We start from the raw sequence: 12,256 nt of genomic DNA on the forward strand, positions 1-12,256 counted from the left end.
CAATATAGGAACAAAGGGTATGCTTTTCTAACTAGATCAAAATGGAGCCATCCCTGAACAGAATAGACTTGTGCATGAGGGGCATAATTGTTTTAAGAATGTTATAAATCCAATCGAGAAGTCGCAAAAATATCATGCAATGAGAGTCTAATAAAGGATACGTAAAAATCTAAGTCAAGTTTTATGAACAAATACCGCAGAGTTGAAGCTCGTCGTCATGGGGAATTAAAACTAGCAGTTTGAATCACGACCACGATGACGATCGCATTAGTGTAGGCCTCATCTGCCTATCTTCCTCGAGTGCTACGATTCTCAAAAGGGAGGGATCGTCGAGCATCATCTTTGCTACCAAATAACCTGCAACTGACCAAGTTTGAAATTTCCTAGCTTGCTTCCCTACATACCTGCCAAGCTTTCCATCGTAGTATTCAGGCCAATTATCGTTAGGCAGCCTGGTTTCGGCAAGGTCGATTACTCGTTTGGCGATGTGAGGTCGCCCAGTCTTTATGGATGCAGCAGTGAGAAGCCAAAGCAGAACTGCAACAGCAAAGAGAATATAATATTTAAAGGTAATTTTGTTAAAGAAACAAATCTAATAGTTAGTTAATGAACCATAAGAAAGTTTATATGAGTTTCTAATCCCACTCTAGATGGATTTATAATCATATATATCAATCATCCTGCTAATAGAGCTAAACATGGACTTTGATCATTTCACGACAATTTCAACTTATGTATTAAAGATAAGGAATTCAACTTATCATGCTAACTAGCACATAACATATAAGCCAATAATGATATTATCTATCAAAGCATACCCAGTCTAAGCTTTGTAAGATATTTCAAGTGAAAATGGTTGCCTATGAAGGTATTGTGAATGAGGTTTAAAATTTTGAACCATGTTGAAATTTCAATTTGTGACTGAATGATACAATTTTAGTACTATATCAGATACGCTTTCAATACTTTTTTAAATATAAAATAGAAGGTATTTGAAATGTTAAACGTTGAGTTCAAATTTTGATATTATCTTGTGAGATATTTAGTGCTTATTGAACCTTTTACAACAATTATTGAGTAATTATATTTTTATATTATTGCACACAATTAAATAGTCTTAAATTACAATTTTATTACGACATCAACTGAAGAATTTGCATTTACAACAATGATGAAAATTAATCTTCAATTTCTAATTTTATTGCAAAGGCATCAATTCCGAGACCTTACATTTATAATAATCATGAAGATTAATTTTGATTTCAACATCTTTTGATATATTTTGATGATTTTAAGGATTAATTATGTTACATTTATTTGAAAACTTCAAATAATTCATCAATTAATGTAATTTTTGTATTTTGAGAATATATAAAAATGTTGTCAAAATCTTCAATTGTATAGTAAAAGATAAGGGGATGATAACTTTAATTTATTGATAAAATCTTATATGTATGATAATTCTTGGATGATGACTTTAATTCTTGATCTCTATTGATATCACAAAAGTTAGAACACATAAAAACACTTTTAAATATCAAATTTTATCTTGTCTAAAAAGTTTATATTTTTAAATAATTATTTTAAAATTTTTAAAAATTAATTAAGTTAAATTAAACTAATATTTAAAAATTAAAATTGAATAAAAGTCATTTAGGGTTAGGTGTAGTCCACCAAGTAGACATAGAGATTAAGATCAAGTAGGTTTAAACGAAATTTAATATGGATTTATTTTGATCAATTTAAAATTGAACCAATCGGAGTAGTATATTTTAGAGCATCCGCAACGCTCATGGCGTTATAACGCCTTTAACCAGTGGTCGATTGGGTCCAGTTAACACGTGGTTGAGTGGTGGTCGACCAGTGGTCGATCACCATATGGTGGTCGACCAGTAGTCGACCACCACTCACAATCTGCACCCTTAGTGGTCGATCACCATATGGTGGTCGACCACCACTCACACTATGCAGCCTCTACGAACGCGTTAACATTAAAAAAATAAAAATAAAAAGCACAGGCCCACCTATTAACGCGTTCAGAACTCTGAACGCGTTCAATACCTCACTCCTCTCTCACTCCTCCCTCACTCTTCCACGTCCTTCCTTCGCTCCTCCACGTCTACTATTAACGCCCGATTAACAGCGCGTTGCGGATGCTCTAATAAGGTTAGAATTACATTATATTTAATTCTATTTTTTTATCTTTCCTAATAATTCATCTCCTTCATCGCTCTCCATTATTTTTTTTTCTCCATTAAGCTCGATATTTACCCACGTGGACAAATAAAGAAGGGAAAGAAATCAACGGTGGAAAAGTATTTTAAAAAAGAAAAAGACAGAAATAGGGAGAAAAAGAAGAAAGAAAAGAATAAAAAGAAAAAACAATGGTGTAGTTAGTCGCAGTGGCATGCTGTTGTGGCTTGGTTGCCACGAGCCCACGAGGCTGTAACCATGGCCACCGCAAGTCCACGGCAACATGCCTAGCCATGAGTCTCCATCAGGCTGCAGCGACCTCGCAGAGGCCTTGCTTGAACACAAGACTACTATGCCTCATGGAGAGCCCACTATCAAGTGTGGCCGCAGCAACCTCATTGAGAGCTCCACTCATTAGTGCCAAAGGGTTTCAGTGTAGGTCAGTAGGTGAAATAGTAAATTCAACCCATGCTAACTGGCACGGTTGAACCTCTTATTCCCTAGTTATCAGTGTGTTAGGCTTCACATAGTCAACAAGGAAACAAGGAAAAGGACATTGTGTTTTAAGAGGGGAGATTGTGACACTTTGTATTTATCATGCATTTAAACTTGCGAGACTATAGAGGGAGTTTATAAAGTTTAGATGAATGAACAAGTTTAACTTATACTTAAGCAATGTAGGTCACTAGGTCACTAGTTGGATCTGTCCATGACATTAATGATCCAATTTTCTAATTCATAGGGGTAGTGATTGATATAAACGGAAGTAGTTATCTTTATCTTGACTTACAAGATACCTTTTCTATGTGGATTAGCTTTTAATACAACAAGTAGACTAGCTAGCATTGTGTTTAACTGAAGAACAAATCTAGGAAGTAGTGTGGCCATCAAGGCAATAATAAAAAATTTAGAATTTAACTTCTAATGATCGGATCATTGTTGATCAACGACCACTTAATATATTTGGTGATTAATTATATGAGAGTTGTGTAAACAAGTTAACTAAAATTTACAATTTCATACTATGTTGGTGTATTGGTGTCTAGTAGGAATTAGATGATTCTAGTGTTGACCGACTATGCGTAAGTACAAGGTGGTTCTAATTGACACCAACTAAGAGGAGGAACGGGAAGAGGAGAAGAAGAATAGCTAGAGGAAGAAGTGAACAAAGAAGAATAGGGGGGCATACCCAAACCCATCTACAACCTTTTAGTACCTAATGAGATATCACTCCTTTGATAACTCTTACTTGTTGCACATTGAAACTTAATCAATGATGCCTCATAATCCTCGTCAATGTATAGCATCATTAATTCAAAGTTGCCATTGTGTTTTAAAGATCTCTCAACATGGTTGGGATCTTGTTAGTGAAATTGTGTGCTAAATGATCAAATTCAACTACATGTTTTGATGTTTGGGAAGAGTTTAAGATAGGTTTTAGATGTGTGAACAAGGTGTGCATTAAACTCACAGAGCTTGTGAGTCGACGAGGTTGAGTGTGGATGAGACTTGGTGCAACTAAGGTGGTATGTTGAATGGCTTAGAAGTCTAATGGAGTTTGAAGAAGAATGACACAAGGTATCCAGGGGACCACAAGATGAAAAGCATTGAATGGTGTTCGAGAAGCTCATAGAACTTAACTTAGCATGGCTAAGTTGGTTGATTCAGTGGCTTCAGGCCTGATAGAGTTCACAGAAGGATGGAATGGGACATATGAGAAACTACAAAAAGAGGAGCATTGAAGTATAGCGTTGATGGTAGTTGGATGATGGCAAACTACATGGATAAGGAGTAAAGGATGATACGTGAAGTAAGCCATGGGTTTGGTGCATTTCAAGGACTTAAACACCTCACACGAAAACCCAAGTCAAGCTATGTAAGTTAAACTCTTAAATAAGTTGTTAGAGTCGAGTAGACTATATTTTGGATTTAGAGTAATGCTTAACTTAGGTGAAGACTCAATCACTAGGATAATAGTAGTTAAGACCAAGTCAACTGGAAGGAATTCCCAATCGACTGGTGAGCTGAGTCACATAAGGAGTCAACTTAGGCTTATGGATTATGAACAAAATGTTTATGTTTGGAACTAAGTTGGCTAGGCAGTCAACTAGAATGGAAGACAGTTGACTAATCCCTAGCAAGTATTAAAAAAAAAGACTATTACTCAAGTAGAAGAAGGATGCGAGAAAATTTAGCACTAACTGATGTCAAATTCAATTAACTCAAGTACTCGTTGCCCAAAAGGCAATTGATGTGGAACTGAGTCAACTCAAAGATCCATTAGTAGACTAGAGGCTAAGGCGATAGCAAATGCAGTCAAATGATCAACGACAAAATAGAATAGTAAAGGTTGATGATAATTGGAAGGTTATATAAGGAGAACCAAGGAGACCCCTTGGGTTAGCAAAATTGAGTAACCATTTTGGTATTCTCTTGAGCTTCTTTGTTGTACTTACAGCCTAGAGTCTTATTTGTCTTACTTGTCTTTGCTTGTTCTTTTTCTTCTTGCAAGAGATTTGGCATTCGAGAGGGAGAAAGTGTAGTAGGGATTTGAAAGTGTCTCACCGAGTTATAGGCTGTAGTGTAGGAAAAATACATTAAATCAATTTGTTAGCATGTCTTTATGTTTATTATTTCTACTGCATATAATATATTTGATTGACCTTGCTAAGACGAGTAGATAATTGTATTTCCAGGTCAATTGTTATCAATCCTCCTCTAGCCATCCAACAACATCCCCCATGGGTTAAGAGATTTCACATTCAAGAAGATTAGAAATAATATCTTAATCTATGTAAGAAATTTTAACTTGAATTCATCTGTTGCCTATTCTTACTTGCAAAGTTTAGCTCAAGGTAATTTTTTTAGTCAAGCTATACCACCTAGTAAGTCAAGTAATTAAAGTACCAACATTTTATCACAAATATTCTAAAAAAATGAGCATGCCATATTATTATCTTGAAGCTTTCTTGCTTTTGTTGATTAATTTGTTATCGTTGACTTTATTAGATTTATTGCTTCATGCTATCTAATAGCTTGAACAAATAGAATATGAAATTGAAATTTTGTCCATTACTTAACAATATAACCAAAACAAAATCTAATAATTTAGGGATATTCTCACCAAGTTCATGATTGTGATCCCTTAAGTACTTGATTCTATACTAGCTTGTACTAGCACATCAAATTAGTTAAACATACAAAACTATGGTGGCAAAAGGTGATTATGCTCACCCCAAGCAGCCCAATATTGCCAGCCCCACAGCTAGATACAGACAAGTAAATCAGGTACCGAACAAACTCCATAGGTGGGAGGGTATTTCGTAGTTGAAACATACAAAACTATGATCAACTTGATTTTGGTTGCAGAGAAATTGTTGATTTTATATAGTTATTCTCTATAACTTGGTAATTTGCACTGAATAATCATTCAACTATAGCATATGACTGTATCAGAATAATGTATTGTGAATCAATTGAAGAAGCAATCGTGAAATTTGTAAGTAAGATCAAACATGGATTTTGAAGTTTCACCTGGCCAAGAGCCGCCATTATGGTAGCTCCATCTAGTGTTTTTCGGATCACAACCTGTTATGATCCGCCATTCATGTGTTTCCAAAGCTGGATAGCAAACTTTTAGAGGCATTTCTCCAACCAATTCTTCCCACCGTGCTTCCAAAAGATCCATAATTGCATCGGACTGATCTGGAGTTGCTAAAGATGACAAAATTGCAATGCAATTACCTAAGCAAAACCAACGGAAGTCCATTCTTGAGGGACTGACATTTCCAATAAAGTATCCACCAGGATTTGGCATGAAATCAAATACCCAATCTGGCAGAGAATCAGGCATGACATTGAACTTGTTTACAGCAGTATGAGAATATTCTTCAGTCTTATAGCGATATATGTCATTAAGCTGGCGAAAGTCGAGCCAAAAGTAAGTTCGAATGTGATAGCTCAAGGCTTGAAGACGTTTTGTTATCAGCTCCACCAACTCCTTGCCCTTGTCATCTTGTTTTAACAAAGCTAAGGCACACTTCAAAGCCATAAAGAACAATGCTTGTATTTCAATAGGATAGCCATAGATTCCCTGCAGTGCATGTTGTCATTGGGCAGTTATAAGAAAAGAATCTCTTATTCTTTTAATTTCAAATTCATATTTAATCATTTCAATTCTCCATAAAATGACTTCAGACAACCAAATTAAATTTATGATGGCTACAAAGAAAGACACAAAGCAGGTAAGCTAACTATTAAGTTAACAAGGGATAAAATTGCATATTGTAGATTGTATAGATGATAACATGCATGTCCTAGAATTAACCTTCAATATGAAGGGATATAAAAAAATTTTCAGATCATAAATAGGCCAAATGATTGGTTGCTGAATCTTCATTTTCTGTTGTAACTCAATTAGATGAAACACAAGACATGACAAAGAGACTAGATGTTTGTAACATCCATTACAAACCAACTACCGGTCATCCTGTTATTCTATTAGTGCTGTCATGCATTACACAAGCCAACACATGAGCTAATGAAGTAGGCTTAACTTATTATGTAGACAAGAGTGGAATGAACAAGTGGAATGCTTGCAGGCCTACCAAGCCATACTTATTAGTCTACAATTCTAACAAATTTAGATTATATCAACGTCTACTTGGATAACATAACTCACTCATACTTGCTCAAGCATAGTTCACTCAATTAAACTTACACAATTTCTTTATTACCATGGCTTATAAAGTGAGACTTGTTAATTATCAAAAACCTTTTAAATGAAAAAAAGTAATCCCAATGATTAAAATCTAGTTCAGTGTCAATCGGCACATCTGAAACTTCTCCTTTCGTCAGCCGACTAGCACGCAAAATAACTCAAGACAACCAAAACACAGTCAGATTCTGCCTCAAAAATCAGCAAAGCTCCTGCAAGGCCTGCTAAACTTTCATGGAGGTCACAAGATGTTTCAAGAGGTCGTGATCCACAAATTTAAAGCTTCTATGAATTGTGAAGTTATAGTGAAGCTTCCACAAGGTCGGTGAAGCTATTGAAGCCGCAAGGTGAAGAAGCTATGGCAAAGCTTCCATGAGGTTAGCGAAGATCTAGTGAATATATGAGGTCATGAAGTTATGACGAAGCTTTTGTGAGTCCAAAGTTATAGCGAAGCTTCCATGAGATTGACAAAACTAAGGCATAACTTATGTGAGATTGACAAAGCTTTTGCAAGCTCAGTGAAGCTTCCTCAAATGCTACAAGGTTGTATCTGCCTTTTTCCTCCTTATCAACATATAATAGAATGGCACACCCAATAGATCTCCTTCAGGCTGGGAACTGAAGATCTCAAACATTGACAATAGTGTAATCACCAGCCCAAAAACCATTAACAATAGCTCTAAACTTAAAATGATTTTTTATTAACCTACAACTCACAATAGGATACTAAATTGAGGTGTTACAAATTATAGTGCCTAGCTATTGTTTGTTTTAAAACAAATATAGGTGATGTATTATTTTCAAGTCACTCGAAATATAACTAGTTTTCATGTAATAGTGACCATCCAAATTTATTTCATGTACTTTGTGAATTTTATTAGGAGGATGATCAGTCATTTGATATGTGTGACATTGACAAAAGACGACTAACTTAATTGTTACAACTTAAAGCTGAGAGTGCAAAGATGGAAGTTGATTGGCACTCCAACTTATATTACAAATAAGTATAAGCATAAAAATATTGCACACTATTTCTATGTTTGGAGAAAATCTCTTTGTTGCTTAAAGCAAACAAAAATATGTGAGGAAAGATGAAGCACGGAGTCCTCTCATGTTTAAGCTATTTTGTGATTTGGGACTAATGAATGTTTTCTCAGTTTACAAGTGTTTGAGAAGTCTAAATCAAGTAACCATCAAGAACAAATAATGTTTCCTTTCACAGTAACACTTAAATATGCATTTATATCAGTTGCACTTTTTGAAAAAAAAAAAGAATAATACAAGGATAATTGTATTCCATGATGAATTGACAAGTATGCTACAAGTTAAATCTAGATGAAAATGAAACCACAATGTTTTGTTCAAATATCAAAGTATTTCTAAGTATTCCGTGTATGTTTGGTCTCTTGAGATTCCAGATGTATACTAAATATTTAAAACTGGTAAAAACTTGAAAAGGAATATCAGTAGGTTATCTCACGCTATCAGACTCAGTTTATGTTTAAACATGAATGTTTAGCATCTTCTTCTTTGATTTAGATTGAATAAGCTACTTTATATCCAAAGCTTTCCCAAGTTAGATGTACAAGAAATACCAATTCCAAAATATTAACAAGTTCAAAATGCAGATAAAATTAGTGAAAAACAGACTACTACAAAAAATTGAAACGCACCATTCGACGGTCAATCATACAACATCCATCAGCGCAGAGCAAAGTGGGGAATGTGTCAAACCCTTCTGAAAGGCACAAGGTCAAAATAAGACGTATCCCCTTTTGACACTCAGGAGTGTCAGCCAAGGATGAGTCCCCTGTTGACCTTGTGTAAGCACGAAGCAATATTATCCACCAAAAGCCAGAATCAACAGGAGCAACTCTACCAATGGCACTTTCCCCAAAATCAGCAATTAAAGTTTCTGTGTTACGGCGAGGATCATGCAAAACCTTGAAACTTGCTGGCATAACTCCAGCTCCTAGCTGGAAGCGATCAATCCTCTTTTCCCATGATTGAAGTCGAAGAGTTTTCATTAGGAAATTTTTAACAACTTCTGGTTCCCTATTCATCAAAAATGCCAAGGCACTAGGGAAAAAATCTCTCACAAACACCTGGAAAGTAACAATAGTGATATTAGAAGTATCCATGAATCCTATAATTCTAGCATGAAATCCACAAAACAAAGTAAAATAGTTTTTTGTTTTGCTAACCCACACCATCTAGCATTTAAATCTCATACAGAAGTGTGGTACCTTATCCTAAGAATTCACTTTTAATCAATTAACTTATTATCATAAAATAAAGCCAATCATACAAGTTGTATGCACAATGAATCTATATCCCAAATTGTGAACAGGTCAATGGACTTAAAGTGCCAACTGAAAGAGTGGCCTATACATACCAAAATTGGAATTGAATTTACCACATTAAGGTCTTGTTTGTTTGGTGAAAATTTCTATTTTCAATTTGTAATTTTCAGAAAATAAAATAATTAATAATTAAAAAGATAAAAACACTTATCACATGCTTTACCTGTAATAAATTCAAATGTGTAAAAAAAANTGAATGTATGAAGCATGAAGAATGCCATGCCTCAAAGGAAAAACTTGTATGATTAAGCAAGGTAAAACTAATTTCTGGAGAAGCTTGAACTTAAATCTTGTACTCACCTCTAGAAAGGATGAATTGTGTTTGATATTCATATATCCTATCCTATGCCCTCAGTCCCTGTTAGTGACCAACAGTTCCTGCAAAGTTTATAAAATAGAGAATGAAATCAGAGAGAATTGAAATTAGAATTTTGGAATAAGATTAACTAATTGTTGTGACTTGACCATTCATTCAGTGCACAAGTATCAAATGTTAGTTACCTTAATTACTACAAGTTATGATTTATATATTGTATACCAATTTAGCTATCTTCATTTGCCCTCATTCCCATGCCTCCAATGGGAATGAAAAACTGGTAAAAGATTATTACTGTTAAGATCCTTTATTAACATTCAAATAGTTCTACAATTCGCAATACAACAATTAAAGTTCAGGAATGATTTTATTATTCCAATTTTTTTATGCCTAGTGACCAAAGGAGGTCCCAACAATATCCTATTTCATATAACTATTTTTTAAAAAAATGATAAATCCCAGTCAGTCTCATGAACTCAATCCCTGGGGGTGGCCGGCCTGGTCCCACGGAAGTTTCCCACCGACCACCAGGGTAAATCGGGAAGCGCATACAGCGGTCAATCCAGATGCCCATCATCCTTTGATTGTGTTCCCCATTTGGAAGAAAATTCTTGCAAATACGCCGTAGTTGGGGATCGAACCGCGAGTCCCTGGGTCACAACCCGGATGTCCTACCGTTGCACCATTGCCCCGGGGACTTCATACAATTATTTTAGCACCTTGATGTAGTTTAATCATACTACATAATGCTCATCGAAATTGTTTACCTAGTATGTTGATACAACATGAAGTCTCTGATGCCAAATTGATGCAACACTTCAAACCTTCAAGTTACAAAAAATTAGGAGAAAATTGATGAAGCATTGGGATAATTATCTTACAGTAAAAAAAAAAATCTTACATTGAGATTAATAAAGGGCAGTTCAGTGCTCGAAACTCCTGTCAATGCGGAAGTCTCCGGAGAAGGGTCAGACTAAATTGGGTTTATTCTACGTAGTCTTATCCTGTATTGCAAGAGGTTGTTTACGCGACTTAAACGCGTGACTACAAGGCCACAAGACAACAACTTTACTGTTGCACTAAGGCTCCCCTTATTAGGAAATTTTATTAATCAATTTTTTTTATTAATCGGAAATTGATGAATACATAGAGTCACAACACTTATACATACTTAGTACCAATATAATAGAAAAGAAATACCACATTTTGGGAAACACCATAATCTCAAGAATATTCTTACTAAATACCAAACTTTTGACACCTAAAATAGGATAATTACAAACATCAACTGCAAATTCAAATTTAAAGGGATCCCTTTTCTGTGTTTGCATTACATGCCCATTATTTTAGCTATCCCCCATTCTCCTTGCTTTGGCTATCATTCCTTGTCATTATTGTTGAATTATAGTAGACAAGCAAGAATTTATAGATGGAATAAAGGAGTAGAACAAGAAGGCGACAGGAAATTGACTAGGACAGAGATAAACAATATAAAAACATAAATGAACTGGTAAGCGCTGAGAGAAGATAATTGGAAAAAATAATTTACTTGGTCAAGAGTTGGCTTGGATTCTGTGTTAGTTAGTGCTATGAGAGATTAATGGATCCATCTGGTGTGCACGATGTAATATGGAACTTACCTAAAGACTAGAACAAGCATAAGACAGCAGTGACTATGTTGAAGTCTCAAAATATCACAACAAACAGTAGATTGCAATTTCTTAGGATCCCGACTGATAACTGTTTTATGTAATGCTTGTTTGATTAAAATATGTGAGATCCCTGATATATGGATATATATTTCTCAAACAATGAGACTCTAACTTGTATGTCATGCCAAGTTAATATAGCGATCAATGTATTTTGCCTTCTGCTGTTCTTGCAAAATAGTATGTCAACAGCCTGTTCATGTGGTTAATTCTGACAGGACCATGAAGGAAAATTTTCTATCTATGTACATGCATCACAAGAGAAGCCAGTCCATGTGAGTCCTTTATTCATTGGACAAGACATTAGAAGTGCAAAGGTTTGTGAATCTATCACTTCATCTAGACTAAATAAAAGTGTTTGTTAGTCCACTCCATTATGGATGATTTGATTCTTAAGTCATTTAGATAAGAATACAGATATGTTAAGTAACTGTTTTTCCTGATAAATAAAAACCCATAGATACACTGTATATGTAGAATCCTCCGAGCAAAATGGTAAGCATCATGAGGCAGTACTCTACTTCTACATGCATTGGAGCATTATGTTTACCAAGTTCAGGAGAATATCTGAAATCATGCATCACATGCTATAAATTACAACTAAGCAAACTGATAGAAGTTCACCTTTTGTGCTAATTGTATTTCAGCATGAAATGACAACTTAATCTGTTAACATGAAATGCATAATGCAATTCTTGTTGAATTGTTGATTACAATGGCTATGTTGTAGTTTGCTTAAAACTCAAACAAGAATCAGTATTCAACAAAAACTTGTATTTCAGGTTGTGTGGGGGTAAAATCTCCATGGTGGAGGCAGAGAAAAATCTGGCAAATGCACTCCAAGACCCTGATAATCAGCACTTTGTTTTGCTTTCTGACAGGTAACTGGATCCCCTGATTCTTGTCTCTTTATCAGGTTAGTTGACTAGTCAAATGAATACAAATTTGTGTTTTTTCA

At 34.9% G+C, this 12,256-nt stretch overlaps 1 protein-coding gene across 1 annotated transcript; it reads right to left on the minus strand.

Annotated features, from left to right (window-relative positions):
• Positions 1–244: 244 nt before the first annotated feature.
• On the minus strand, positions 245–9,051 carry LOC141829185 (putative alkaline/neutral invertase B). Its single transcript, XM_074716599.1, has 3 exons — positions 8,584–9,051; positions 5,728–6,286; positions 245–537 (listed from the first exon to the last, which is right to left on the minus strand). Exons 1-3 carry the CDS (start codon positions 9,049–9,051, stop codon positions 245–247), a joined length of 1,320 nt encoding a protein of 439 aa, XP_074572700.1.
• Between the last annotated feature and the right edge of the window lie 3,205 nt (positions 9,052–12,256).

This window comes from Curcuma longa, chromosome 5, assembly GCF_044706935.1.
Source record: "Curcuma longa cultivar G26 ecotype Majalengka, Jawa Barat chromosome 5, ITB_CL_G26_1.1, whole genome shotgun sequence".
Lineage (NCBI taxonomy): Eukaryota > Viridiplantae > Streptophyta > Magnoliopsida > Zingiberales > Zingiberaceae > Curcuma > Curcuma longa.

Coding starts and splice junctions, on each gene's coding strand:
- LOC141829185 (XM_074716599.1), bottom strand. CDS start 9,051: ATGGATACTTCTAATATCACTATTGTTACTTTCCAGGTGTTTGTGAGA. Junction 6,287..8,583: donor GTATGATTGACCGTCGAATG/GTGCGTTTCAAT, acceptor CATGCACTGCAG/GGAATCTATGGCTATCCTAT. Junction 538..5,727: donor TAATGGCGGCTCTTGGCCAG/GTGAAACTTCAA, acceptor TTGCTGTTGCAG/TTCTGCTTTGGCTTCTCACT.